Raw genomic sequence first — 27,469 nt, 5'->3', positions numbered from 1 at the left:
TAAAGATTAAATGAAATTGTAATAAGTATCCGGCATTAACGTTTGCGGGTCAACTTTGCCTGATAAATAAGGAGGATTACGATTAAACTTAAACCATTTATTCCTCAAAACAGAAGACACATTTTCTTAAAGAATATCTTTATTCAGTACTGCGCGTTCCATATAGGCAACATTTTCATCAGCACAAATAAAATCCAACGGCATTTATACAGTTTTGACAATTAATTAATTTAAAAAATATATTAATAGGAAAAGTCATAATCTGCAACGTTTGGAAACAACAGAAATTCTTAAAAATTTATTTTTCAACTGTTTTACTCATATTTTCGTAAGTCAATAGTATATTTTCTCCTGCTATCGGTTACACAAGCTTTCGATGCGTTGCCGTTGAATGTAAGAAAATTGAAAATACTGTAAAAAAAAACAGTTTCTATCCCATACGTTGCCGTTGAATGTAAGAAAATTGAAAATACTGTAAAAAAACAGACAAAATGTATCAAATATGCAGCTTAATTCGAACGATAAATGCGGTGAATGGTGATAGAGAAACGATCGATGCGATATATTTTAGTATGAAATTAATTCGGGATAGAAGAAATAAACAACACATCCGGGAAAACGATTATTCGAGGAACGATAGATAGAGGTTTCACTGTACTCCAAAATAAACCCATAATAAACAATATGACTTATGACTTATTATTAGTTATACTAAAGCCTCCCCCGTATTGTCTGTTTCCACTGATAAAAAAAAAACAACAAAAAATACAAGAAACAGCTCCTAATCCCTTTTCATCCTTCAACTCTAAAATTTAGACTTAAATACGGCTTTTTTTGTGCGGTATGCATCGAAAATTTTGCGGTATGCATTTTGAAAATGATGCGGTATGCATCGAAACACGTGTTACAATAGATTTTCAGAAAAAGTGGTATTTGCCAAGTAAAATTTAAATTAAAAATTTATTTATTTTAACTGCAAACGGATTTTGTCGTTACTGACATCGTAAGTCCAGTCCAATCTGACACAAAAGACGAAATCCTGGTTACCAGCCAAATAAATTGGAAAAAGGTTTAAGTTTTTTTTGTACATTTTTATAAAATGTCTAATACAATAAACACAAGAAATTCAAAATCTAAAAAAAATTTCAACCGAATGCTATTTTTTATAGTTGCTTTATGTGAAATTATATCAAAGGCTTTATAGCTTTTACAGGTGTACACAGATACCTACACCTGCATATCATTGATATAGTATTATGTTTATCCTTTAATCTATTTTGATGAGTACTCGCTTTATAAAATGACGTATACAGATAATGAACGATGTAATTACCAATGTTACATTTCGTAAATTAAAAGTTAATGGCTACAATAAATAATGAGTCACGAAAACATGAATCAATGCAAAAAGGGTAAATGGTTTGCTAATTTATTATTTGTTATGGAGTACCTACCTTCGAGTGGACGATACTAGAGATACGTCACGACAATAGTAATTCATGTTTAAAGTAATTATTACAGAAAAAATCCATCCGTTATTGGCTGTAAGCATCAGGTAGATTTTATCACTGATTTATTTTAATGGAAGTTGCATTTATTATTTACCTTGCTTATGTACAAGGTTTATAGATCATTAAGTGGATTTTTGTTTCTTCTACCATTAAAAAGATGTTTTATTTTAATCTGTGTTGGGAACAGAAGGGATAATCTAGTGTGGAAACTTCTCAGCATTTTCTCATTGCTGGGAGGAAACCACGTTGCACTCCTCAGGATAAGGCGGACTGCTGACTGTCATCAGCAGACCTTCCGTTCCACTAGAAGAGGGTTCGGCATTTTGTGTCCTAGCTTGGTCTATGGTACCAATGTTCTTCATTATTTTTATCATGTATGATACCACCTCTCGTGTTCATCACTGAATGTATAGGATAGGCAGGGGCGTGCCTTCGATAGAGGCAGAAAAGCAATGCCTATCTTAACTTACCCGCGTGACATATAAAAACGCAACCAGTACCCCCTACCTTCCTAAGTAGTACCCAGCTTACCTTACTACCTACCCTAGTAAGTAGTGCCTAGTTTACCTTATCACCTACCTTAACTGCCTACCCTAATTCATTCTCTCTGCACGCCACTGAGGATAGGGTAAACTAGCTAAGAATGTAACAGGGAACGTTTGTAACAAATAGAGATGGATAATTCTTTTTATTTTCTGACTTTTCAACTAGTTGAAATATGTAATAATGTGTAAGTACTTACTTGTCGTGATGGGGGCTCGGCGCGGGCGGCTGCAGCGGGCTGGTGGGGGCGGAGCGCGGCGCGGGGGGAGGGGGCGCCCCGATACTAACCACCGGGGCACTGAAGTTACCCGTGGACCTGCAACAATACCAGACGAACGTTAGTCAATGCACGATAGGTGAGCCATTCGTGGGCAATCCTCCGAGTGTAGGTGAGCCATGCTTAGACGAGCCTGATGGTGTAGATAGGCCATTCTTAGACAAGCCTTATGGGGTAGGTGAGCCATATTTACACAAGCCTGATGGTGTAGGTACGCCATAGTTAGATGAGCCTGATGGTGAGACACGCTTAGATAAGCCAGATTGGATAACAAGAATCATATTTACACAAGCCTGATGGGTAGAAGGTGAGCCATACTTAAACAAGCCTGATGGTGATGGTAAGCCATATTTAGACGAGCCTGATGGGGTAGGTGAGCCATATTTAGACGAACCTGATGGGGTAGGTGAACTCTACTTAGACAAGCCTGATGGGGTAGGTGAGCCATACTTAAACAAGCCTGATGGAGTAGGTGAGCCATATTTAGACGAACCTGATGGGGTAGGTGAACTCTACTTAGACAAGCCTTATAGGGTAGGTGAGCCATACTTAGGCAAGCCTTATGGTGAAGGTGAGTCATTTTTTGATAAGCAGTTCGCCTTCACCTCACCATTAGCCAAATCTAGAAACGATCAATTGGATAAAAACGAGTTTTGTTTATTCGTGCGCGAGAAGTTACAGGAATACATTTATATAAAAACGATATTTGTTTAATTGTTGTAAAATATAATTATGGCAATTATTATAATGCTGAATGTAAACCTAAGCTCAAATTCGAATGTCAAAACTGAAATATTATAGTATTTATACGATCATTGTCCGATATTGGAGGATATATATCTTTTTGTATCTTGAAAACCCCTGTAATGGGATTCGAATATCGAAAAAACAGTTTATTAGGCTGAGAAATTACTCAATCGTGGAAGAGGCGAAGAATGTTTGCAAAAAGAGTGGTGTGGCGTTCTATTCTCTCTGCCTACCCCTGCGGGGAAGCGGCGTGATGGTTAGTTAGTTAGAAATCACTCATTCATGGAGACTTTGAAAAAAAATAGGGGCCAAAAAGTGAAGAGAATGAATATTTAAAAAAAATGTTTTGTATTCTAAAACTTTTGACAAACTAAAAATACGCACGTATTACTAAGATAAAATGCATTATTTTAACATGGCTCATAAAAATAACCGTACGTTAAGGGAAATTACATTTGACTAGATAACTAAAATCAATAAAAATAGACTTCAAATAAAATTTTAAGAAACTTATCCATATTCACAACAGTAACTGGCCGGGCACATTACTTTTAACGCTATAATTTTGAATTACCATATTTGGGTCAATGTCCATCAACGGAACGCCTATTCTGTCGTCTATCCACTCCGCGTTCATGTTGATGATAATAATATTACGAGTATAATAAATACCGTATTATATCGCTCATGCAATGAAATGTACGAGATTGGACGGAGATCTGAACAGTTAAGACGCTCTTTCGAGCTACCCAAGACGAATAATAAAATAGACACATATTTCCATTTTTATAGTTTCGAGTTAAACGTAATTTAAGTTTTGTGAAGCAAACATGGTAATTTAAAATATACTCATGTTTTGACTTTGTATAGCTTTATTAAAAAAGCAGTAAAATAATCAACAATCCAAACCATAAAATTATTCAAAATAGTCATTTGTTAGGTTAGAACAGGCAAATAATTGTTTTCTGAAAATATTTACAATATTCGAAGTAACTTTATTTGTCTAATATTTATTTGATATGATCCTGGACTAGTCCCTGAAGCGCAGGAGTGATCACCTTGCCTTCGTGTAAGTAACAATCAAAATAACAACTGGGTCAATACGATGCAGTGCCCTATGCACCATTGGGTGCGGATAAGGGTTAGAAAAAGAACTTTATATGTTAAAACAAAAACTACATATTTTAGACGAATTATAAAAATATATTGTTAAACAATTGATTTTACCATAACGAAAGCATTGCAACTCTACAAAACATGCCCGTTAAATTTTAAACGTTGTAGTGTAATTTTGCGAATCTAATTTTTTCTTCCTATAATATTGATCAGGAAAATTAAAGATAGATAGAAAAAAAATGAGCGTGGGATAGTTGGGTAGAAGCTTGACTGAGAAACTAGCACCGCGGATTCGATTCCCACTAGTTGCAGGAGTTTCTAAGAAAGATTCATTTTCAATTGATCTGGGTGTTGCGGTGTATTTTTACATATTTACTTTCCCCATTCTATCTTATGTCACCCACTGATAACCAAATGGTAGTGGGATCTTTCCCTAAAAAATATGGTTTATTCGTGAAAAACAATCAATCAATTTTAAAAAGTCATTTAATTGTGACTCTGTTTTAAGATGATTATTAGAAAATTTTGCATTTAGCATTTTTACATTAGGAAGAAGATTATTATGTAAAAAATATTATGGTATCAATGACTCTTTAAATGTTGATTTCTTTCTTTTTAAACTTTGCATCTCACCCTCTTACGTACGCATTGCTATACATAAAACGTATATACGCAGCAGTTACATAATATCGCGAAGGCATTTCCTTGAAAGTTCAATGTCAAGATTAAAGAAGTGTTCTACTACTACTACTACTCCTACTACGGCATATAAACACAACTACAATAATACTCAAACAAAAGTATATATGGACAAAGGTTTATGTTTGTCATGTGTGGTTGTCAGGGCTGTCATAAAAAAAAACAAGAAAAATTATTAATGGAAAAAAATATTGTTTTTAAATACAGTGCGGAGAACTTAAAAAAAGTTTTTAATCGTAATATGTAAATTTTAATTGAAATTTAAATTCATTGTACTTTGGTCGTACCATTTTATTGACGTAATTTAAATGTTTAAATCATTAGTCAGTAAAGGGCTACTGTTATAATAAAATAAAAATGAACTAATAAAAAAATCACGATATCGCTTTTTTTGTTGTTGCTGTTTGTTCGTATGTGAAATTTAGATGCAACTGTCAGCTTGATAATTAATTAGGACAATCAGCTAATTTTGTGTTATTTGCAAGATGAATTCTCAGATTTGAAAAAGGGTCACGTAAAAAAAACTTCTTCATCTTATTCTAGATCCTAGATTTTTTCTAGATGCTGATGCTGATGGAATGCTGATGTCGAACTATCCCTCGTTTAGTTGTGTCTCTTTGAAAAATAACTAGTAAAATAACTTGTTTTTTCTTTAATTAGTGGTTTTGAGGTATAACGTTTGGGTAGCGAGCAAAATAATCAACCGTTTGGTTTGTGACAGCCCTGTTTATCGTTCAATATTTTCTCCGGGACAAATGTCAAATTCACACGTTTCTTTTAAAAATTGAACGAATTAGTTTGTTTTTAGTCCTACGTTGTCCTTGCGACATGCTACGGATTATAGGAGTATTCAAGAAAGCAGTATTCAATAATCTCGGGGGTTAGTAGTAACCGAATCAAAATCTTGAAAAAATAAGATAAAGTTGTTTTAATTTTGCAACCGATGGGCCCCTAATGACTGTGAATACAAAGGTGGTACATTTATTTTATATAAATATAATGTAACGCTTTCCCGTTGAAAAGTGATTGGCATTTAAATAAATTTTTGATATTACAAATAAAAATATTTTAAAGATGCCGAGGCTTATAATTGGATTTTGTATTTCCTTTGTCGAATATTTCTTTACAATAGGGCGCTATCAGTTTCTAAGAATATTGATACGTTATAAGGTAACTTTATACTTTGAAATGCTTATTAATTTCGGCTTTACGTTTTTATGTTAAATAAGCTTTCATCAGTTTTTTTATTGGAAAATAATTGATATATAAAAAATTACAAGACAATCGATCGATACTGTTCTTACATATGTATCATTCTGTTCTTATTGAAATCTATATAATCTTTTCTATAGTTCTTAATGTTTACAAAATGTAAGATTTTTGACATATTGTACAGTATAAAAGAAACATAATACTGTTTCAAATCAATGAGTTGTAAATATATTACAGTGGAATCTCGGAAACCTTAAATTCCTGGATATCCAAACAAGATTTTGTAAAAAAAAGTTGTAGAAAAACATTTTAAAAACACGCAAAGACTGAAGAAGGCATTTATTATGTAATAAAATTATTACATATAACCTTATTTTTATTTTTAACTTTAAATAGTTTAAAATATTGAAAAGTTACGCAGTAATGTACCTGTATTGCTACGCAATTACTGTAATATTAGATTGAAATGTAAAAAGTTGAAAATAATGCATACATATGTACCTTATAAAGAAACAACATCATCAGGGCGTACAACGTAACTGCTGTAGTGTAAAGTACTATGTGTGTACAGTATTTCAAATTTCTCGAATAATCCGAACTTTTCCAAATCCGAACAGGCCCCAGTCCGAATTAGTTCGGATTTTCGGGGTTCCACTGTATAAGGTAAAACAACACTGAACTTCGATTCTTCAAAAATCACGTGCGTAATTACGGTATTTATTCCAGCATGATCGCATAGTCCAACGCCTGACAGCCCATTTTATTGGCTTAATATGAAGGACCTATAAGGGGGGAAAAGTCATGATGCCCTATTCAATCGATAAAACTTCAGTAAAACCATTGCAGGTACGTACATACTCTACCATAAATATTTTTGAATAATTTACTTTATTTAATGGACATTTATACGAGCGTACGCCGAAAATTGTTTTCTTTAATTTTAACGACCGTACAAAAAAATAAGTTGTGATTTTAAAATGGAGAAAACTCAACTTCCTCCATTTCTTAAGGCTCCGCCCCTTCCGTTTCGCACGAGGGGCACTTTTCACCGAATTCCCACAAAAAGAGTGGAATCCAGATAAATACAACCTCTACTAGGCAATATTATTTTTAAATATTTAATTACTTACATGTGTAAGCGTTAAGAATTGTAATTTAAGGCTTAGGTAAGTATTTCATAATATTAATAAATAATTTAAAAAAAGGTGAAACGCCTGCGCAAATATTTATTTGACCGATTAGCGTAATTTTTTTCAAAAGGCGATAGCGCTAATCGCTTAATCTAAGAAACGAGTGAGAGAAAAACGTCAAAAACCCAACAATTGCAAATCTCATCATCGCAACATTCCAACGTGCTTAAATTCTTTACAATACATAGGTATTATAGATCAACATTCCAAAATTCAGTCAGCTCAAAATATCGAGTCAAATCTAGTTTACATTTTGATATGACTTGAATTGTAGCGATTTGAATATGTAAGAATTTTAAGTTTGCCAAATTTTTAATTGTCAAGGATTGATATGTGTATCTTAATATTTTAATATTTCTCTTAAAATTATTGACTCGTATAAGTAACAGTTTGTCCGCCTCCGCAGTGCAATGGTCAGCACGCTCGGCTACCGTTCTGGAGGTCCCGGGTTCGATTCCCAGGGGGGGGGGTCAAATACATATAAGTGATTTTTTCACTATAATATTTATTCAATATTACCCTGGACTGGCACCTGTAGAGGAGGGCTGATCATTTTCCTTCATGTGTTAACGATCGAGATAACACTGCATTTATATGATGCAGTGCCCTGTGCACCACTAGGGTGCGGTAAGGGTTTGAAGAAGAAGATGAAGATAAGTAACAATATTATTAAATGTATAATTTGATTAGAGAATTGTCATTAAATTACACAACCCCTGTGTATCAAGTTCACGGCCACCAGCCCTCGCAGTATAACCTACAAGAAATCCACCCTACTATTAAACCCCTCACATACAATATAAATGAAGTCTTTGTATTCGGGTTCATACGAGTACCGTATATATTAGTCATTATTTAACATCTCAACATAGATAAAGAAGAATATGGATAAAACACTCTCCTTACCATACATTGTTTACTTTGTGTAATACCACTTTTAATACGGAATAATTTTCCGAAACCGGTAGTCACAAATGAGCGTTTAAAAAAAGTGGTATTACACAAAGTAAACAATGGATGGTAAGGAGGGTGTTTTATTACCATACCACAAAGTTATCAATGCTTTTAATATACAAAATGAATATGGAAGTGTGGGTATAATAGAGCTTACGATTACATAGGATGGTTTAAGTGATCATTTTGTACAAGTGTAACATTGACCATTCTACCCACGATTGACAACCACACTACTTAAATCTTAGATTTTTTCGTATGTGAGTTCTCGTCAGCGTCTATGGTTGAGATTAGTAAGGTTTTTACTAAGCAGAGACCCTTATTTAAATTTATGCAAGATTCTACCCGGATTATTTCACACACTAGGAGACGCGAGAAAACGTGATTTTTCAATTCTAACTTATCTTATAATTTGACCGGTTACTTTACTCACAACATTTTGCGTGTGTCCAAACCATTGGTTACAAATCTGGGTTTTTCCACTTAAGAGTGAAATCGTGAGGATAGAATACGCATTAAAAGTATATTTACCATGTCATAACCTAACATTTTTACAGTTAACATAAGCTGTAGTAAAATAAAAGTCTAGCCATATGTATATTGACGCGAATTTTGAATCGACTAGTAAAAAGGCAAGTGCCCCAGAGACAATTCGAGACGAGGTGTCGGTTTGGGGTCCCGTGGTTAGTGTCGCGGACTCTTAAGTCAGAGTTCCTAGATTCGAACCCACTCTACCTCAATTTGAATACAGAAGCTTACAGAATAAGTATGAAATTGAAATATTTGTGTAAATAACAAAAACACAAATATTTTTCTTTGCTTTTAAAAAAAAGGCGGCTACATTCGCTTTGGGTTTTGGGCGCCGCGCCGGCAGTTTTATAGAGAATATGATGATTTTATCTAGAAGTAAGTACAGGGGTAGGAAATCGGTTTAACATTATTTTTGTATGGACTTTTTGATACAGTATTATGAATTCGCTCCATAACCAGTAAAAATAGTTAAACTTGGCTTGAAAAAACTTCATTATTGTTATTTTTTACTTACAATATATCTATAAGCGATTTTTATATTCCAATTATATCAATTTCGCCTTGTAGAGGACATTTTCAAAAAAAAATTCATACAAGACAAAATAGCGGCTAAATCAAATAGCTAGTCTAGTGACAAATCTATTTCAGAAACGTCTTTCTCTTATGACATCTTCTGAATGATTCGTAATTCAATTGATATTATTAGGTATTATCTTTGTACGAAATAGGTGGCAATTGTTGATTGGCAAGAACAGAAGACCCATATTGGGTGGTGTGTGTAATGTTATGTATGTTAGGTACGGTATTATGTGTGTACATAGACTGTTGGCGCCTGATCCCCGCTGATACCACTAATACTAGTACAGTATCTACTCAATGAATTAGGGCCACCCATTATTTTTTTGAATACTCTGAAATCTTTTGGATTATTATATTTATTTTACATAAATACTTTAAGTTTTCTATTGACATCTAATATCATGTATATTACCTTCAATAATATGTAAAATATACCTGGATAATTTAAGCCTTTATAAAATTTCAAACCCTTTTTCTGAGAAAGGTCCCTAATTAGCACAGGTAGACAGATAGTTGAAAGTTCAAAAAATAGTCCTATCTCATTTATTAGTGAAGTTTCTTCAGTTCTGGTTGTTGCTTTGTTTAGAGAGGTTATATAGCTATCGTGTCTTGTGAAAAAAACTTAATTTTTAATTTTAGTTCATAAATTATAATTTTTTTTTGTAAACACAAGTGTTTTTTTTGAAAAGGACAAAATGGGAAAAAGTAAAGACATTTCTGAGGAAAAAAAGTCTAGTGTTATAGTGCTACTGAAATTAAGAATACTATCTAATAGAGAAATTTCAAAAAAAGAAAACGTTTCTCGTCAAACAGTGGACAGAATTTCAAAATCAATAAAAAATCAGTCACCCGCCACCAGCAATCGGCGAAAGAACTGTCGTAGGATTAGAAAAACAACACCGAGGACTGATCGAAAAATCGTTCAAAGTGCCTTAGAAAACCGTAGTGCATCAGCAAAAACATTAAAAATAAAATTGGAAGAAGAGGGTATAAATATATCGGTATCAACACTGAGGCGACGTCTTTACGAAGTAAATCTGAAATGCAGGCGCCCTGTAAAAGTACCAAAATTGACACCACGAATGAAAGCGGATCGATTAAAATGGGCCAGGCTACATCGAAATTACTCGGTAGATGATTGGAAAAAGGTATTTATTTAAATGTAATTTTCAACATATCATTTTAGTAAATAAACTTATATATTTGAATTAAACTTAAATTTTCATTATTTTTCAGGTCATCTTTAGTGATGAGTGCCGGTTAGAAGCCGTGACAGAGAGCCGTCGATTCGTCAGGAGAACACCAATGGAACGTTACAATGAGGCCTGTGTGGTAAAAGTTATCAAACACCCCCTGCAACAATGATATGGCCATGTATTATTAACAATTTACCTGGGCCGTTGTTTTTCGTGGAAGGAACAATGAACCAAAATTCCTATAAGCAGGTCCTCGAACGAATTTTATTGCCTTTCTACCATACACTCGACCCAACAGAAGGTCCATACACCTTCATGCAGGATGGGGCACCTTGCCACCGGGCTAAATCAATAATAATTTTTTTTTCTAACAAAAATCTGCCTTTGCTCCCCTGGCCTGGAAATTCTCCGGACCTTAATCCTATAGAAAACGTATGGAGCATGTTAAAAAATAAGGTATACTCATTTCCAAATCTGACAGTAGACTGTCTAAAAAAAAATATTCAAAAAATTTGGTCAGAAGACGAAGAAATAAAAAACATGATAAAACAGTGCATTTTAAGTATGCCAAAAAGAATTGAGGCAGTTATTTCTGCCAAAGGTGGAAATACTAAATACTAACTATATTTATATGAAAGTGTATGCATAATTTAAGCGTAATAAAGTGTTCATGTGTAAATAAAATTCAAGTTTGTTTTATTCAAGGTTTTCTCTGAGTTATTCCTGTTTGAATTGAGAAATTGCGCGAAATTCTGCGTGGCCCTAATTCATTGAGTAGATACTGTACATGCAGTCATTATTTTCCAGCCCCAACCCCCAGTAGCGAACTTACGAATAGTCTCTCCATAGGATATCACCAAGGCAGGTTGCTAGCCAAACATTTCCAACAAACGTGTGGCGATACCATTCATCTACGTGCATATAAAACATTTACATATTTAATCATTGTACAAAGCCAATTGAAAAATGAACACAGAGCAATGAATACAACTCTTTTCGAGTAGAGTTGTGGCTAATAGATAACGGTTATTTATTCCAATTGTTTTATCTAATTGGGATGATATTCGTTACTTAGTCTCGGTATATATTTCTTACATGAATTTGCGATAAAGTAAGGTAAAATGTCTTTAAAAAATACGTTCAAAGATCAATTAGTTTTTATAATAGCAAAATCATTTATTTACCAATATTATATTTTTCACATCTCAACATATATGAAGAAGAACATGGATTTCTGGGTATTTACAGGGCTTTCGAATGTCACAGGCTTGGTTAAGTGATCACTTTACACAAGTGTAACATTCACAAATTCTACCCATGATTGCCAACCACACTACTTAATTTTTGGAACTCCTAAATACGGTCATAAGCCCTGCAAATGCCCAGACTTCCATATTCTTCTTCATCTTTTTTGAGATATCAAAAATGTAAAAAATTACTCCGAAGCGGGGATAATCCAGATTTGTCAAAGTATTTGGATACACTCAAAATGTTGTTACCAATGAATATGGTTTTTGTGTTATCAATGAATAAAACGATGTTACTAATGAATATAATGACGAAAAAATATAATTTTATTCTCTCCATACATCAAACATTTACAGTCAAAAAATACAAATAACAGTTGGTATTATCTGGCTATGGAAGGATAAGACGAAGGTTAGGAAAAATCATTATTTGAAAAATCGGTCGCTAAGCCTACTTCGAAAATTGTCTTATAAAGTTGACTGTTGTATTTTGATAGTACGGTTGGCCCTCCGGGTTTATTATATTGGTCGGGGTTTGGGCCTCTGATGGTTGGCCCTCGTGAATCTTTGCGATTTCTAATACGCAATGAATCAAAGGGGTTTTAAACGTTTATTCACATTTTTACGAGACGATTTCGGTAAAGGTTACGTAAATAATACGAAAATAAAACCTATGTTAGGAATGGTAAATTTTAAATGCTTTTAATTGCATAGATAAATTGAATGGGTCGCGTTAAACTTAAAAGGTACGCGTGCGAGAATTATTAATCGACAAACATGAAACGTAATATTTCATATTATTTACACACTTACGTTATTGAAGCGTCAGGCGTTAGTAAACATTAAATATTTTGTTGAAAAACACAGGTGCGTGGATTCTCGCCCGTGTTACGTACGAACGTTTCACCGCGACATTTGATGGACAACGTGATAACAATCGACGGGAAATATAAACACGTTGAATATTTTAAGTCTCGCTCGTTTAACTGGGAGTTAAATAAAGCGTATTTAAAGGTTAAGGTGGTTAAGGGAGGTGTTGTTACATTTATGCGAGAGTAAACTGAATTTTATTACACGGAACGCGAAATATTTATGAAAATTATTACTCCGCGGAGCACGCGATCGCTTCGACAACCGAGGAAATTTATTTCAAGCAACATGTTTATACATAAATATGTAATAATATTAAGATATCGTGAGCTTGAGAAAACGAGGAAATAACTTTATTGAATTGTGGTTAAAACAGACGAAAAATCATGCTGTTTTGCTGCTGATTGCTTTGACAGTGATGATTTTATTTATAATATAAAAAAAGAGTCAAATGATATAAAAGTATATTTTGGTTCTACGATCCACATATTAAAATGTGTACACATTTGATTGAAAATTTTAACACACACCAAAAACCTCATTACGAATCGTTGTAAAGCAAAAGCAGTATATGTATTGCATTTTACTCATAAATATTATTATTTAGATACAAATCAATTATAAATTTGTTCAATTTGATCAATTAGGTCAATTCGATTAATGCGGCATGCGTTATACGAGTATTTATACAACTCGAAGTTTGCGATGTGTGCACGGCAGAGAAGTGAATACAGCGTTCTAATGATAATTTATAACTTATTACTATTGCAATATTTCATTTAAAAAAATTCGTGTACCTTATTTTAATTTTTTTTTAAATTTAAGAATACGTCACTTTATACATGACTAGATCATTATTTTATTAGAGTTTGTGTTATGATTAAAAATGGAAGATTATGGGATATGATGTATCGTAAAAAATACGTTTCGACCCTATTTTGGTTATTTATTTACCATTTCCAATTCCTGAACAATACTGAATGAAAAATGTAATTTTTCCTCTCAATACATCGAACATTACACGAACCCATTACACGAAACATGGGAAACGACAGTGAACAGCTGCTGGCATCAGCTGACTATCGAATGACGAGATGAGGATGGGTTTGAGGGAATTTCGTTATGTTATTTTTACGGGATCTTGATGAATATCAATTCCTTATTTCTAGTTCTATCACACAAACGTAGATTGAAGAGAGAATATCATAGTCTACGATTAACTCGTAGTGCACAGTTTACACCCACGCTGTGCGAGCGGGTTTCCCAACAAGGCATCAGACCAATCAATCGGTAAGACTGTATTATGAATTGGGCTAATAGCATTTTTTAAAGTTAGTATTACGAGATTGTTTTTTAAGGTTAGGTTACATAGAAAATACTTTTTTGAGGGTAGGCTATGGTTGTGTACCTACAATTTGTTCAATTGAAAATGGCAGCAGTACATTTTTTTTACAATTTCCAATAACAATGCTCGCTGATCTAGAAAATAAACACTGAGTAACCGGGAGAGTGAGGAATAGGAAAATCCATTAGACATTTCAGCCGCCCACCTTCGTACAACGCAACCTTTGGACTCCGTAAATACTAGAAACGGGAATTTATACAAGCGAATTCTTCGCGAGATATTCACCAACATTTCTCATCACCCACATCATACCTAGAATGCGGGAGACATGAGAGATTTGTAATGAATTGAGACTGGAGCCCAAAGTCATCCGAGTTCCATTCTAGATTATTTAACAACACAACTGTCATCTTCAGGAATAATTATTCTAGATGAGATGGAATTTAGCTCTTTCAAAGAAAATTGTTCTCGGACCCTACCATTTCGAAAATTCTTAGAATAAAACGACAAACCATTTAATCTTTGCAAATACCTTTCGTCTCATCCAAACCCATGATCTCCTAATACATGCACGCTAATTGTTCTGACTCTTGTCCATATCGCTTTGCCATTGCACTTCATAAATTAAACACAGTGCCCTTTTCACCACTGGGTTGGAATTAGATGAAGAACATAAATAAAGAGAAGGAAAATATGAATTTTCATAATCATGGAATATTAGGAGAGCAGAAGTGAAAAGAGTATTCACATAGTGTGATTGTACTTAGTAGTAGACCATTATTGTCCAGTGTTGAGAGTTGAAACAAGTGCATACAGTACCAATGTATGAGAGAGATTGCCTTCTAGAATGCAATGTTATTAATAGAACTCCATTTCAGCATCGGTGAACCGAAAATAAACTATTGTGTTTCGTGTTGCATTCGTTTTATTTTTATTTTTTTAGACACGACGGTCAAATAAAAATGGGAATACTAATTTTAATAAATACAGTAAAACCCCCTATGACGTTAAAATAGTTACCAAATTATCAGAGGGAATGTTATAAGTGGTAAATTTTTAAATTTGTATTTTTACATTTTAACCAGCGAAAAATACTGAAATAAGTCATTTAAAATTAAAATACTATTTTCAACATTAACCCCTACAACGTTTCAATTGATAACGCGGTATCTCAACGTTATAGGGGAGTTAAGAATATCACGTTTACTTATGTACAAATATTTGTACATGATATGCAAAGTCAGACAATCCTCGATAGTAAAAGAAAAAGAAATTCAATATTACGTTTGAGATTTAAGACCCATGAATAATAAATTCCAGTACTTCCGTCGCGGAAGAGATAAAATACTTTTGGCAAGATACAAGATTTAAGTTTACTGGAAAATATTCAATATTGAATCTCAAATATAGGTCAAGGTATGCCTCGTTTCCGAGATAATACCAACGCTTTGGTTCAAAGGTAATATAAATATTTGTCTATTCAGATGTTTGTGACGTTAAGTAGCGGCTTGATAGATATATTGCCTTCTGGTATTAGCACTTTTAACGATTTGAAAACTTAAATTATGACCCCCTATCCATAGGAATAGGCGCCATTTATCTATATGATACATTATTTGTTGAAGGCCACTTATTTTTTACTTAGTATTTTGTTGACAGTATATTTACCCCTCAGTGTGCTTTATCAAGGCTAGGCGATATTTTTTTCATATATATTTGATGCAAAAAAGACGTAATTACACAAGCCAAATATGTCAAAATGTGTGGAAGACAATTTCCATCGGGAGAAACATGGACAGAATTGATTTTGTGGTAAAATGCTGCGAGATGGCGCGAGTGTCATTGTAGAATTGAGTATAATGGTGTCATTTTTGTTGTTACGTCTGAATAGCATCTCCTGTAATATTTCTAAAAGTGTAATGACGCTATTTTTGCACCAAATGAGCGATGTCTAAAATTGTAGAGTGAGTAGAGATGTCCGTCATATAAACATAGAAACTCATACATTGCGCTCATTGGTGTTAGTTATACACACACTTTTATTGTGAATTTTCAATTTAGTTAATATTTAATTTCAATTAAATTATTAATTGACACCATGACGTTATAGACATTTATTAATATTGCCGAATGAATAATTGAATCCAGCACACATGGCTTTGTTCCAAAGAGAATCTTCACCTATTAAATACATATGTTTGAGTTCGTAAGACATTAAAAAGTTTTCTTTTCTCACGGTCAATTTTTAATTAGCGTAGTAATAATTTTTTTTACTTATTTATTTTTAACATATTACATAAGTCAAATACATAATATTCCCCATGAGTAATTTCCATTACTAATTTTGGGATCATAATGATATTAAATGACAGAGGATAGGACACAAGAAGCGAGGATTAGCTATATATATTTTGTAATGGACTCTTGTAAAATTTGGTCATTTTTTTACTTGTTTGATAATACTGGTATTATGTACCTACATCGCTAAATTATCGGTTAATTATGGAAAATAGGTCATAAATACTGTATTTTCATATAAGGGATTGGTTAAATTCAAGTAAGGGAGGGCCTAGATGTGTGTCATGAGGTTTTAGCTGAAATCTGCATGGATATTTATGGCTGCGTTAACATTAGAAAATTAATCGTTTTTCACACCCTTCCAATATCACGGACACAAAGAGCGCTAACTAAAAATCACCACTCCATTTGATTATTTTTAGGCCGACAGAAAATTCAAATAAATTAGCCGTTCCACCCTAACATTAATATTGACCGTGGTCTATTTTGATAAGCACGGTAAAAATAAATATTTATCTTTGTAAACCATTAACAATAATAAAGTAGGATTTAACGATGTTTTATGTTAAAATTATCGTTGAATTAATTGATCAAACGACCTTGTTATAAAATATGTAAATCATAAATGAAGAAAATTAGTATTTAACTAATATTCAAAAATATTTTTGATATAATAAAATATATCGAATAATGTTAGACCTGTTGCCTACTTCTAGGCGCTTTCTCCAAACCAGTATCGGCGGATAAATATCTGGGTGGTCCGTGGCTCCTACACGGCCATAGGTGTTCATATCGTATGGTCTAAGTTTATTTGGACTTGACCTTGGACCAGGTTCATTTATTATATGAGACACTGGATTATTCACCCCGCTGATGATATTTCAATATTAATGGCTAAAAATATTCGTAATATATAAAAAAACATGATTTTTCAGATCGTTTTTAAAGTTTAAAAATATAATTCAATGTATTAAAAATAAATATGAAGCCACTTATTGAACTTTTTACTGTGCAGCAAATCTTTTTAGGTAAAACCTGAAGGTTTTTTTTTCCATTTGAAAAATATTTAATGTATTTAAAAAAATAATTAAGCAATACCTTTTCTTCAAAACGCAAAAACAACACTTTCTGCCCTGTAGCGGGTAAATATTAAGTTAAAAATATGCCGCTTTTGCTGGGATATAGTAAATTTTCTGGGCATTCCGAAAACATGCACAACTGAAAATTGTCAATTTTTGATACATGACGTTGTTGAAAGGAGTGAGCGGTATGTTCAATTGGAGGAAGGTATTTACTGAAAGAATTTCTCATTGATGGCGCCACATCAGGTACACTTCCAAGTCTATTGATTAATTACTCACACGACTGACCATGAAAGAAGCAAGCCAATATCACACAGATTGTGACCCACGAAGAAGAATTACCCACATGTGGAAAAATCTAAGATAACTGCATATATGCAAGTTTCAAAATCTAACGCAACATGGATTTTCAAAAGTGAGCAGAATGGTGAACGTTACATAGGTGGATAAAGTGATTACTTAAGCCAGCCAAATCCCAGGTCGTAAGCCTTGGGATGCTCAGACTTCTTTCGATATAAAAATTATAGATTATTCATCACAAATTGAGACAGCTACAAGTTATTTTGTTTTTATCATGGAATTAATGAATTAATTTTTTAATAAATTTCAGTAGTTGAATCACGGATACAATCCTGGGTCAATTCTTCAGTAGTTGAATCACGGATACAATCCTGGGTCAATTCTTCAGTAGTTGAATCACGGATACAATCCTGACGTGGAAACACTCATAGGATAGCCGACAGAAAAGACTGGAGGCAGTTTGTGGAGCAGACGAAGATAAAGTAAGGTAGTGATTTTAATCTTTGGCTAATAATTTTTGGTAAAATGAAGCTCCCATTCTGTATGTGTATGTAGGTTAGGAAACTAATTAACTCTGCTTATCACCATTACAACCTTTCAACCGACAAAGCTTTTCCCATTTATTTATAAGTACCCCCATAAATCAAGCATATTTAGCTAGTCCTAGTTGACCCAAATTCGAGAAGGATATTAAATTCAGAACTTAATATAAAACGCAACTTCGAAATCGTAAACACCGAAGAAAGTAATACTCTCGTACCCCTTATTGGGGCAATCCTCTAAGCTTGTCTTTTAATAAATGTTATAAAAATAAAGCGTTTACTATAAATATATTACATAATTATTATTCATAATAAATATTAGAATATTTGAATTATTCCTCACACGAATTAACTTTTCACATGCAAAAATTGTGAACTTTCTGCCTTTCCAAGTTGATATGTTTTGATAATTTCTTCTAATAACTACAGAAATAGTAAGTTTTTAATGTAAATAATCAAATATCTAAAAAAATGCAAAAACGCCTTCAAATTTGTACAATGATTGGTTTGATTGGCTTTAAATAATCGAATCCAAAAATCGAATCAAGCAACTACATATTTTAAAGAAGTAATTTTTTTAATCGATTTAATTACAAAAATAAATTAAATTTTATTATATTTAATTAATATAGTGCACTCGAGTGATACGTTATATAAGAATATTTACCCGAATAAACATCTAGTAACAGTTCTGTTGTATTCCTAAAAAAATATTCTTGCTAATGTACGTGATTTTGAATAGGTCCCTTTAGCTGCCTTAAATTGCGGCAAGTCCCCGTGAGATACTAAAATATATTTTACGATGAAAAATACATTGAAAAGGAACGTAAAGTAAAAAATACTAAATGTAAAGTATATTTTTACACAGCCACGATATTATTACGTACATTGTAAGTAATAGATGTTATTTATCCCAAATTCCCAAATGTGAAATAATGTAATAATTTTTATCCTGCGATCCCGTTTTTGATTCAATGTTATTAGAAGCGCCTTTAAAACGATTTGATATTGTGTAAGATTGCTTTACAAGGATCTTTAATGGGAAATGAAACTCACACGGTATAATTATAGAGAAAAATATTTAAAAGAAGTAGCAACAGTACATATTCATTTTTTGTAAAGATATACTATTTGAGCGAGACTACATGCTTGTCTCCTCCTTTTCTGTTGGAAATCGATCTGTCAGTTTCGCAAAAATCAGAAGTGAAAGCATCACTAAGACGAGGAATTAATTCATGATCGACTCGGGATCGACTTTTGGATTTTTTTCAAAGAGAAGATTTGTTGAGTGGAGTATTATTGGGGAGGGCATTAAAAGCGATGGATGAGAGACGGAGGTTTTTTTTTAATAATTACGGTTTTGAAAAAAATACATTTACTAAATCAAAACTTGTACTGAAACATATTACGTAGATCTATTTATTGTTTTTTTTTCATCAAATGATTTTTATTCTAAAACATTTTCACATGTAGATGAAAACATCTGTAGTTTTCGAAACTAGTCGCGTGTAATGAAATAAAACTCATTAATTGGTATTATACGACTGTTTATTTTTTTTTAATAATCAATATGTCATTCCACAAAGTGAATGCCGAATCAATAAATAATATATTCTAATAACCTTACCTTCGTCAGATTAATCAACAAGTTTAATGCTGCATTCTAAGCTTTACCCCACTCACCATTGAACTACATAATATTTACTTCGTAATTAAAAAAATCCATTAGAAAAATGATGTATTTGATGTCCTTTTAGAATAATTATGAATGTGTCACAAAGCGTCCATTCTTTCCAAGGCACAGAATTATTAAGTGGTTACGTAATTACAAAACGAGCTTTGCCCAGGCCTTGTGAGTTCATTATAAAATAAAATATTATTATATATTCTCCGTAATGGAGTGCCGATGGTAATAATTTGTTTTCTTCGCGGTATTTGACAGCTTTGAAATTCATAACACATTACCGAACCATTTATGAAGGTAACAAATTATACTAGCTTACTGTCGATCATAACGGAATAAATATGGGAAGTAATTCTGCTGAATCGGTCTAGGTATACTACACAAACAATAGGTAACGGGGCAATGGAATAGCCCTGCTTATTATTAAGTGCACAGATTCCTATTTATGATTAAAAAATGTTATACGAAGTTCATGGTTACGCTTGTATTATTCTGTACCGACTAACATACTCGTATATGTACTTGACTCCATACGTAGCAGCCCAATGCTCGTATTCTTGATAGACCGACTTTTGACATTTTAAAATTATTTCAAACGCATCCTTAAGTGTATTGAGAGAATACAAATGTACTTTGGATTTTTTTGTTTATTTTTTTAAAATACTTTTTTAACTCCTTTTCTAAACCATATATTTATTTAGAAGTAAAACTTGTTTCAATACAAAAACGGTATTTTAAGCGAAAAATTCAATTACATACGTCAAATATAACTTGGGTTTGATAAATAAACGTCGCAATATATCTATGTTAGGCCTTAAAGAATCGTAAATCGAGTTTTGTTAGGATAGTTCTGCCTTCAGGTAAATATTGACTTTATATCAACAAGTTGAATTTATAATAACTAACCTATGATTCAGTTCCGTTTTGTGTTTTGTCCACCTTTCAGTGGCCCACTGAGTAGCTACGATTTGGCAATAGGCAATAGGCTTCGCAACTCGCGGGAATAACGCGATAAGCAGGTAGTCAGGCAGTGCTTTGACCACTTTCACTAGCGGAACGGTTCGCAGTGCGGAACCACCACTAGACACTCGCTATAAACTAACGGGACTGCCTCAGGAATCCTCACGTAATGTCACATCATCATTACGTACGCTCTTCTTACTCCATGGCACTTGCATTGAGACACCACTAAGTACCGATCAAGCGAGTGTTTTTGCTTAGAATTTTCACTCATGAATTACATGAAATTATAGTAACTTTAAACGTAAAGAGTAAATCCACTCACGAGTAGGCATAGGCTATGAAACTTATAAAGTTGAAGCGTGAGTAGGGACATGATAAGCGGTGTTGCATAAGCCGTAGCTAGATTTCAGAGTCACTTGGACGTTGGGTAATTAAAAAATTATATCGATCTAGATATTTTAACGAACAATAATATATACTATTTTTTATAACTTCTTTTTCCTTACTTCATCCTAAATTATCGTATTTTTAAGCTGTTGGGATCAGCTCTCCTCGTCCTCAGGTCGTAGGTCCTTTTATCATACACCTAGGTCATGCCTTCGAATCATGTTTCTACCATCTTTCTGTAGCATTCATGATTTTTTTGGTCTTCTTCCAGATGTCTTTCGAGGAATATCCATGGCGATCGCCTGGTTTCAATATGCTCAGGTTCTCTACGACCTACGTGCCCACACAATCTAAAATGCCTTTCCTCTACCTTCCCAGTTACAGATATCAGTTACACCCAGACTTCCACGAATGCGTGAACTCTTTATTTGTCTCCAAGGGACACTCCAGCTGACCATCTAAGCATTCGCATTTCAGCAGTTTCTAGTTGCCTAGAGTAGGTGTTATACATCGTCCAGCATTTGGAGCCATAGAGGAATGCGGGTCTGACAATTGTTTGGTAGACTTTTCCCTTAGGCTGGCATTGTTAGGTCACAAGGGACTATTATTTATAACTAGTTATACATATTTAGACGGTTAGGTTAATCCTTCTTAAAAGCAGGAAACAAGGCCTACACCAAGAAAAAACAAGTAGTTAAACACGCTAATCATTTCACCACGGAGGTGGACAAACAAATAGTATGATATAATTAATATCTTCATAGATACGTATATGCAAACATATTAAAAATGTGTTTGATTTCTATACTACCAACTTCAACCAAACTTATTTCGGGGGGGCCTTTTTTTTTATCACAAAGCGATATTGTTTAGAATATGATTTTATTTATGAACAATTTGTAAATATTTGAGCCACGTGCAGTCAAGATTTATAAAAACCAGCACTAGCGTATCGTGCCGAAAATATAACGTTATTTCTATATTTATTATGAAATGCGAAATATAAATAGATCAAACGAATGTAGTCTCCACCGTGTCTGAGACGTTCCGGAGCTTAGGCGACCTCTACACGAAACTATAGGCTGCTCAAACCTGAAATTATCTTCAAATCACACTGAAATTTGTGAAAAGTGTACATGCACACTGTTTACAAAATGTTTACTCGATAAAACCAAACATTTCCACAAGGTGATGAACACTATTTTGTTAAAAATAAAGAACAAAACAAAAAAGAGCTGTTGAAACCTCGCTTCAAACTGAAATTCACAAAATCCAAACATTTCAAAATGAATCCGTTTGAACGGAAAAATGGGTCATTCTTTGTTTGTCTGATTAAAAATTCTTATTTATTTTATTTAAAAAATGTTAGGATGTATACATTTATATTTCATGTAAATTAATTCATTCTATTTTTAGTACACTGTTATTTCTTTTAATAATTCATGTTATATAATATATTCTTATTTTTTCACTGTATATTATACAATATATATGCTATATGAACCTAAAATTAGGCCTGCACACTTTATCTCACGGTTTGCAATAAAAATAATGTTTGGTTCATAAGGATTTATTCATAAGGATTATTTGAACCGAAGATATTGATATTGTCTCGGTTGAAGCCAAAATGGTCAGCTTACAGTCTACAGTGGAGAGCTTCCAGTGCTTTTGGCACTTCTCCAAGTTAGTATAAATGTTCCTAGAAAACGGGTTGATTGTCAAAGAAATCTCGAGCCATTCTGTCTCATTTCATCTTGTATAAAACGACATGAGAATAAACGAGATAGCGCTACCAGACTAACATAATATTATTGGAACGACGCTCTGTATACCGAGAGCGAATCGTAAGTTAAAAGAGACTTCAAATTCATTTAAACATCGAAATAACTAATTATAACAATTATTTTAATATTGAAAAAGGAAACCTAAACGTTTGCACCATTTAAATCCTACATATGAATCTGGTCATTACATTTTGAACACCCCTAGCTACCAACACTATTACTAACTTATTACCAGCTGGAAAGCGCTCATGAAATGTTGTTTGCAGATATGCACCATGCACACATATGGTACAAACGTTTGCTTGTAGTATGAAGATTTAACTGGGGAATTATAATACAAAAATAAAATGCGACATGGAGCTAAATCTTAGGAATTCAAAGCGTGTCAAGTAGTTTGCAGGCCATCTTACTTCACAGACGTTTGCATAGCTCAATCTTTAGATTAAGGAATATAAATGAATATCGCTTAAAAACTCAAAATTATGGATGTCTGATGATAATAAATAATAAAACATCAAAGTCCAATAGTGTATGTTTTATTTTCTACTTATAAAATAAGGAAGATTACTATTTTCATATTACATTAGTTGCGTTGTTAAAAAAGGATGGAAAAAATAGCTGGACGGAAAGAGTGATAAACAAATGGGTTTTAAGAAAAGTGAAAGAAAATAGTATGGGAAGACATATCTTGCGGCACGACGGCCTTATTACTGTCGCATTGAGGGAAAAATACAAGGGAAAAGAGTAAGGATACGACCAAAAAGGAGCTTTGTAGAACAGTTAAAGAGAAGGCGGGCGTCGCGACGCCCCAAGATCTGAAAACCGGACAAAGAGCGGTGGAAACTTGTTTATACATGAGTCTATATTTTCTACGTTTATTTATTTATTTAAAAAAGAACTGATGTGTTTAATGTATAGTTTTCTTATGGCAAAACATGACTTTATCACACAATATATATGTTATTTTAGTGCAAGTAACTTTAATTGCTCGGGAGTATTGCAATTATCTTTGGCTAGTTTTTCAACGTCCAACTCCGTGGTCTAATAGTTAGCGTGTTTAGCTACCGTGCCAGAGGTCCAGGGTTCAATTCCCAGGGGGGAGGGTCAAATTAATATAAGTTGTTTTCTCATTCTGATATTTATTCAATATTACCCTGAACTTGCACCTAATACGGAGGGTTGATCACCCTTACTTCATGTGTCAACGAACAAGATAACACCGCGTTTATGAGATGCAGTGCCCTATGCACCACGGGTGCGGATGAGGGTTTAAAGAAGTTTTCATCGATGTATACCATAAATACTCAACAAAAATATCATTCATTCGATTTCGTTTCTACTAATAGGTTTCTATCTACATAAACACCCCTTTACCCTTTTGTTTGAGGTTTAAGGGTGATTGCTTCCTTTAGTCCCCGAAACCACCCATCGGCTGTAGTCATCCGAGGTGATAAGACGTGATTGATGATTCAGGGTGTTAATGGGAATGTAAAAAATATCGGCAAAATGACAATCGCCTCATTAATCTATTTTGGCACAGTTTACTCTGCCTGTCCGCTTTTAGACGTTAGACAGACGAGTGCCATGGATGGGAGTTATTGAACTCTAATAAAGGTTTCATTTATAATTGTGAATCGTAAAAATAACACGAATTCGTATATTTATTATATAAAACATTAAGAATTAAGTACCCGTACGTTAATTCCTAATATCATTATCAATTTTTTGGTTTCCTAACTATCTGCATATAATTTATTAAACGATCTTTTCTTTCCATACTTTATCATATTTAAATGTTCACTAATATTTGTTTTTTGTTTTAACCAGTTGAAATTACACATACAAGTGTTTTATTAAAAATGATTATACATTTTTTAACCTTTATTCTAATTTAATTACTACATTCTATAACATATTTTTATTTTTATTTTAGACATTTTCCGTATTTCTATTCTAGAGAATTATATTACTCTTGCAAAAACAAAAATAAATTATATCTTTTTAAATCCATCCCGCTACCTTTCATCCTTCATACTTTCAGGCATTTCCGTTCATAAAACAATTATGTGAATATTATTTTTTCTTAATTGATAATCTTAGTATATTCCTAGTTTTACAATTATGTACATCAACATCATGATTCAATGTTTTTCGTCATATTTTTTTTTTAAATTTTAATAATGAATTAGTCATGGTTAGGTTAGAAAAGAATGATTTTATTACAAACTAGAAACGGTTAATTTGGATAATGAAGTAATATTCGACTGTCTCACGACTTAAGTATTGTCGAAAACCGTACGAAAAATTATTAGCAAGATATGAACATTATTATTAGATTTGTATCATTTTTTGACATCTCATCAAAGATGAAGAAGAATATGGAAGTCTGAGCATTTACGGGACTGACGGCCGTCATAGACTGGTTAAAGTGATCACTTTACACACGTGTAACATTCACCAATTCTACCTAGTATTGACAACCACACTACTCAAATTCTTGGAAGTTCTATATAAATCAACCAATTTTGAAACATTGTTCTTGAATCACTAGAACTTTACTAGAGACATCTATTGGTGAGATGAAAAGAACTAAATGCCCAGATTTCCATATTCTTCTTCATCTTTGATGAGATGTCAAAAAATAATATGAAAATAACTCCTGTAATTGGAGATAATCCAGATTTTGTGAACAAGTATTTGGACACACTCAAAATGTTGTAAATTATTAGACTCGTTGGTTGCAAAATTTTACTCAATAACGATAATCCTGCCAATTTAATTTACGGTGATTTCTCCTCTCTTTTGATGGTCTTCACTATGGCTTGATGTCCCTCCTCCTTATCCTTGGACACTCGCTTAAAGCAACTCCTAAACTCATTCAATCCTAGTCACGTACATTTCGAAGCCGGTACAGTTGCCTTCTACCAATGCCACGTCTTCTCTCTATCTACATCAACATAATTTGTTTATATTTATCTTTCTCCCGTCTGCGTCTGCTTGTAGCAGCGTGGTACATCGAGAGCTCACTCTCTAAAGCGGGCGTTTTATTTGAAAAAAGGGTTACTGCCAACAAACGCTGAAAAAATATTATATCAACAACTTATATATAAACAACTTATTAAGTATTAAATATGAAACGCATTCTTATATATATTTTTTATAGATATCATATATCGGTAGTGTAATGGCAAACGGGTATATCTGTCAAATTTTTCATTTTCTAAGTTTGTTCCACAAAATGTCTAAAATAGTGTATTCCATAATCTGGCAAAAGGATATAGCTGTAGTTGCAATTCTTATTTAATTTTATTAAGATATGTACGTGTAAAAATACATAAAACAAATGAGTTCTTTAATTTCCCAAGTTTGTTTTTGCTCCCCTGTAAAATTTGGTCTGAGACAGATATACCCCTTTGCCTTTACACTACCGATATTTGCTAAAAACAATGTTTTGTCCGGTCGGATACCAGATACTAAAAAAGTGCGCAATAAGCCAGTAACCGGGTTACATATTATTTATTCTTTTCACCACGTAGCACATAACCGAGATATGCCCACATTTTAATTAATTAATTAACGGTAGTTACAATAATATATTTTTTTAAAAGGGCTGTAAGTATATAATGAAATCACTCCAAATACAATATTAGGGCAGATGGTTCGACCAATATAGAACATATTTAATGGGAAGTTTCCATCAATGTTTATGAGCAGACATCGCGGCAAATTGGGCCATTTTCTGGTGTGAAGCCAACACTTGGCCCTTATTCGAGTTGTTACATCATTAACCCAATTCTACTCGGTCCCCTTCGCTCCTAACTCGATACCTAATCGGATGGAGGAGCAACTCGACTGGGAAGTGGGACAATCCGATCATAATTCCATAAGACGTACCTTGTATCGAACTTAATGAAACGGTGCGGAATCGTGTTACATGTTGGATTATCTAGTAGGAAAGGAATAATCGATGTTATCGACGAAAAAGGAAAAGACCATTTTGAATACATAAATAAACTTATTAAAATTAATGAAATACATTAATTAAGTTGTCGAAATAATAATTTATATACCTACGTTATTCGTTGAAATCATCGAATATTCAAAGACCTCAAAACCTTCGTAATATGGTATATCGCTGTCAATAGTCATTCGGGTATTTTATTTTATTATATCAAAGAAGGCAAACAAATTAAAACGACGAATTTTATAAACGCAATTAAAATATGGATATTCAAATTACTTACAACAGGACATTTTGGCCTTAAAATTTCGTCATGTCACAGTTGTTGTGGTTGGCTGAACGTTATGCAGAAGCGAGTCTTTTTTTTCAATGAATGAAATGAGTCGAGATGAAGAATATACAAACAAATATATTTTTTAGAACGATTTTAAAGTTAAAGCGCAAAAGATAT

The 27,469-nt window shown here is 33.1% G+C and overlaps 1 protein-coding gene across 4 annotated transcripts in view; it reads right to left on the bottom strand.

Moving 5' to 3' along the window:
- Positions 1–27,469, bottom strand: part of LOC148308841 (uncharacterized) — a 153,754-nt gene that overhangs the window by 26,779 nt on the left and 99,506 nt on the right. For all 4 annotated transcript variants that reach the window (XM_088261136.1, XM_088261135.1, XM_088261137.1 and 1 more), the window contains one exon: positions 2,254–2,370. In XM_088261136.1, coding sequence (XP_088117262.1) covers positions 2,254–2,370 — 117 coding nt within the window. The remainder of the gene's footprint in view (positions 1–2,253; positions 2,371–27,469) is intronic.

This window comes from Brachycentrus maculatus, unplaced genomic scaffold (genome assembly GCF_059751285.1).
Source record: "Brachycentrus maculatus isolate JH-2025_06_01 unplaced genomic scaffold, ASM5975128v1 h1tg000147l, whole genome shotgun sequence".
NCBI lineage: Eukaryota > Metazoa > Arthropoda > Insecta > Trichoptera > Brachycentridae > Brachycentrus > Brachycentrus maculatus.
This window is presented reverse-complemented; position numbering and strand designations above follow the sequence as displayed.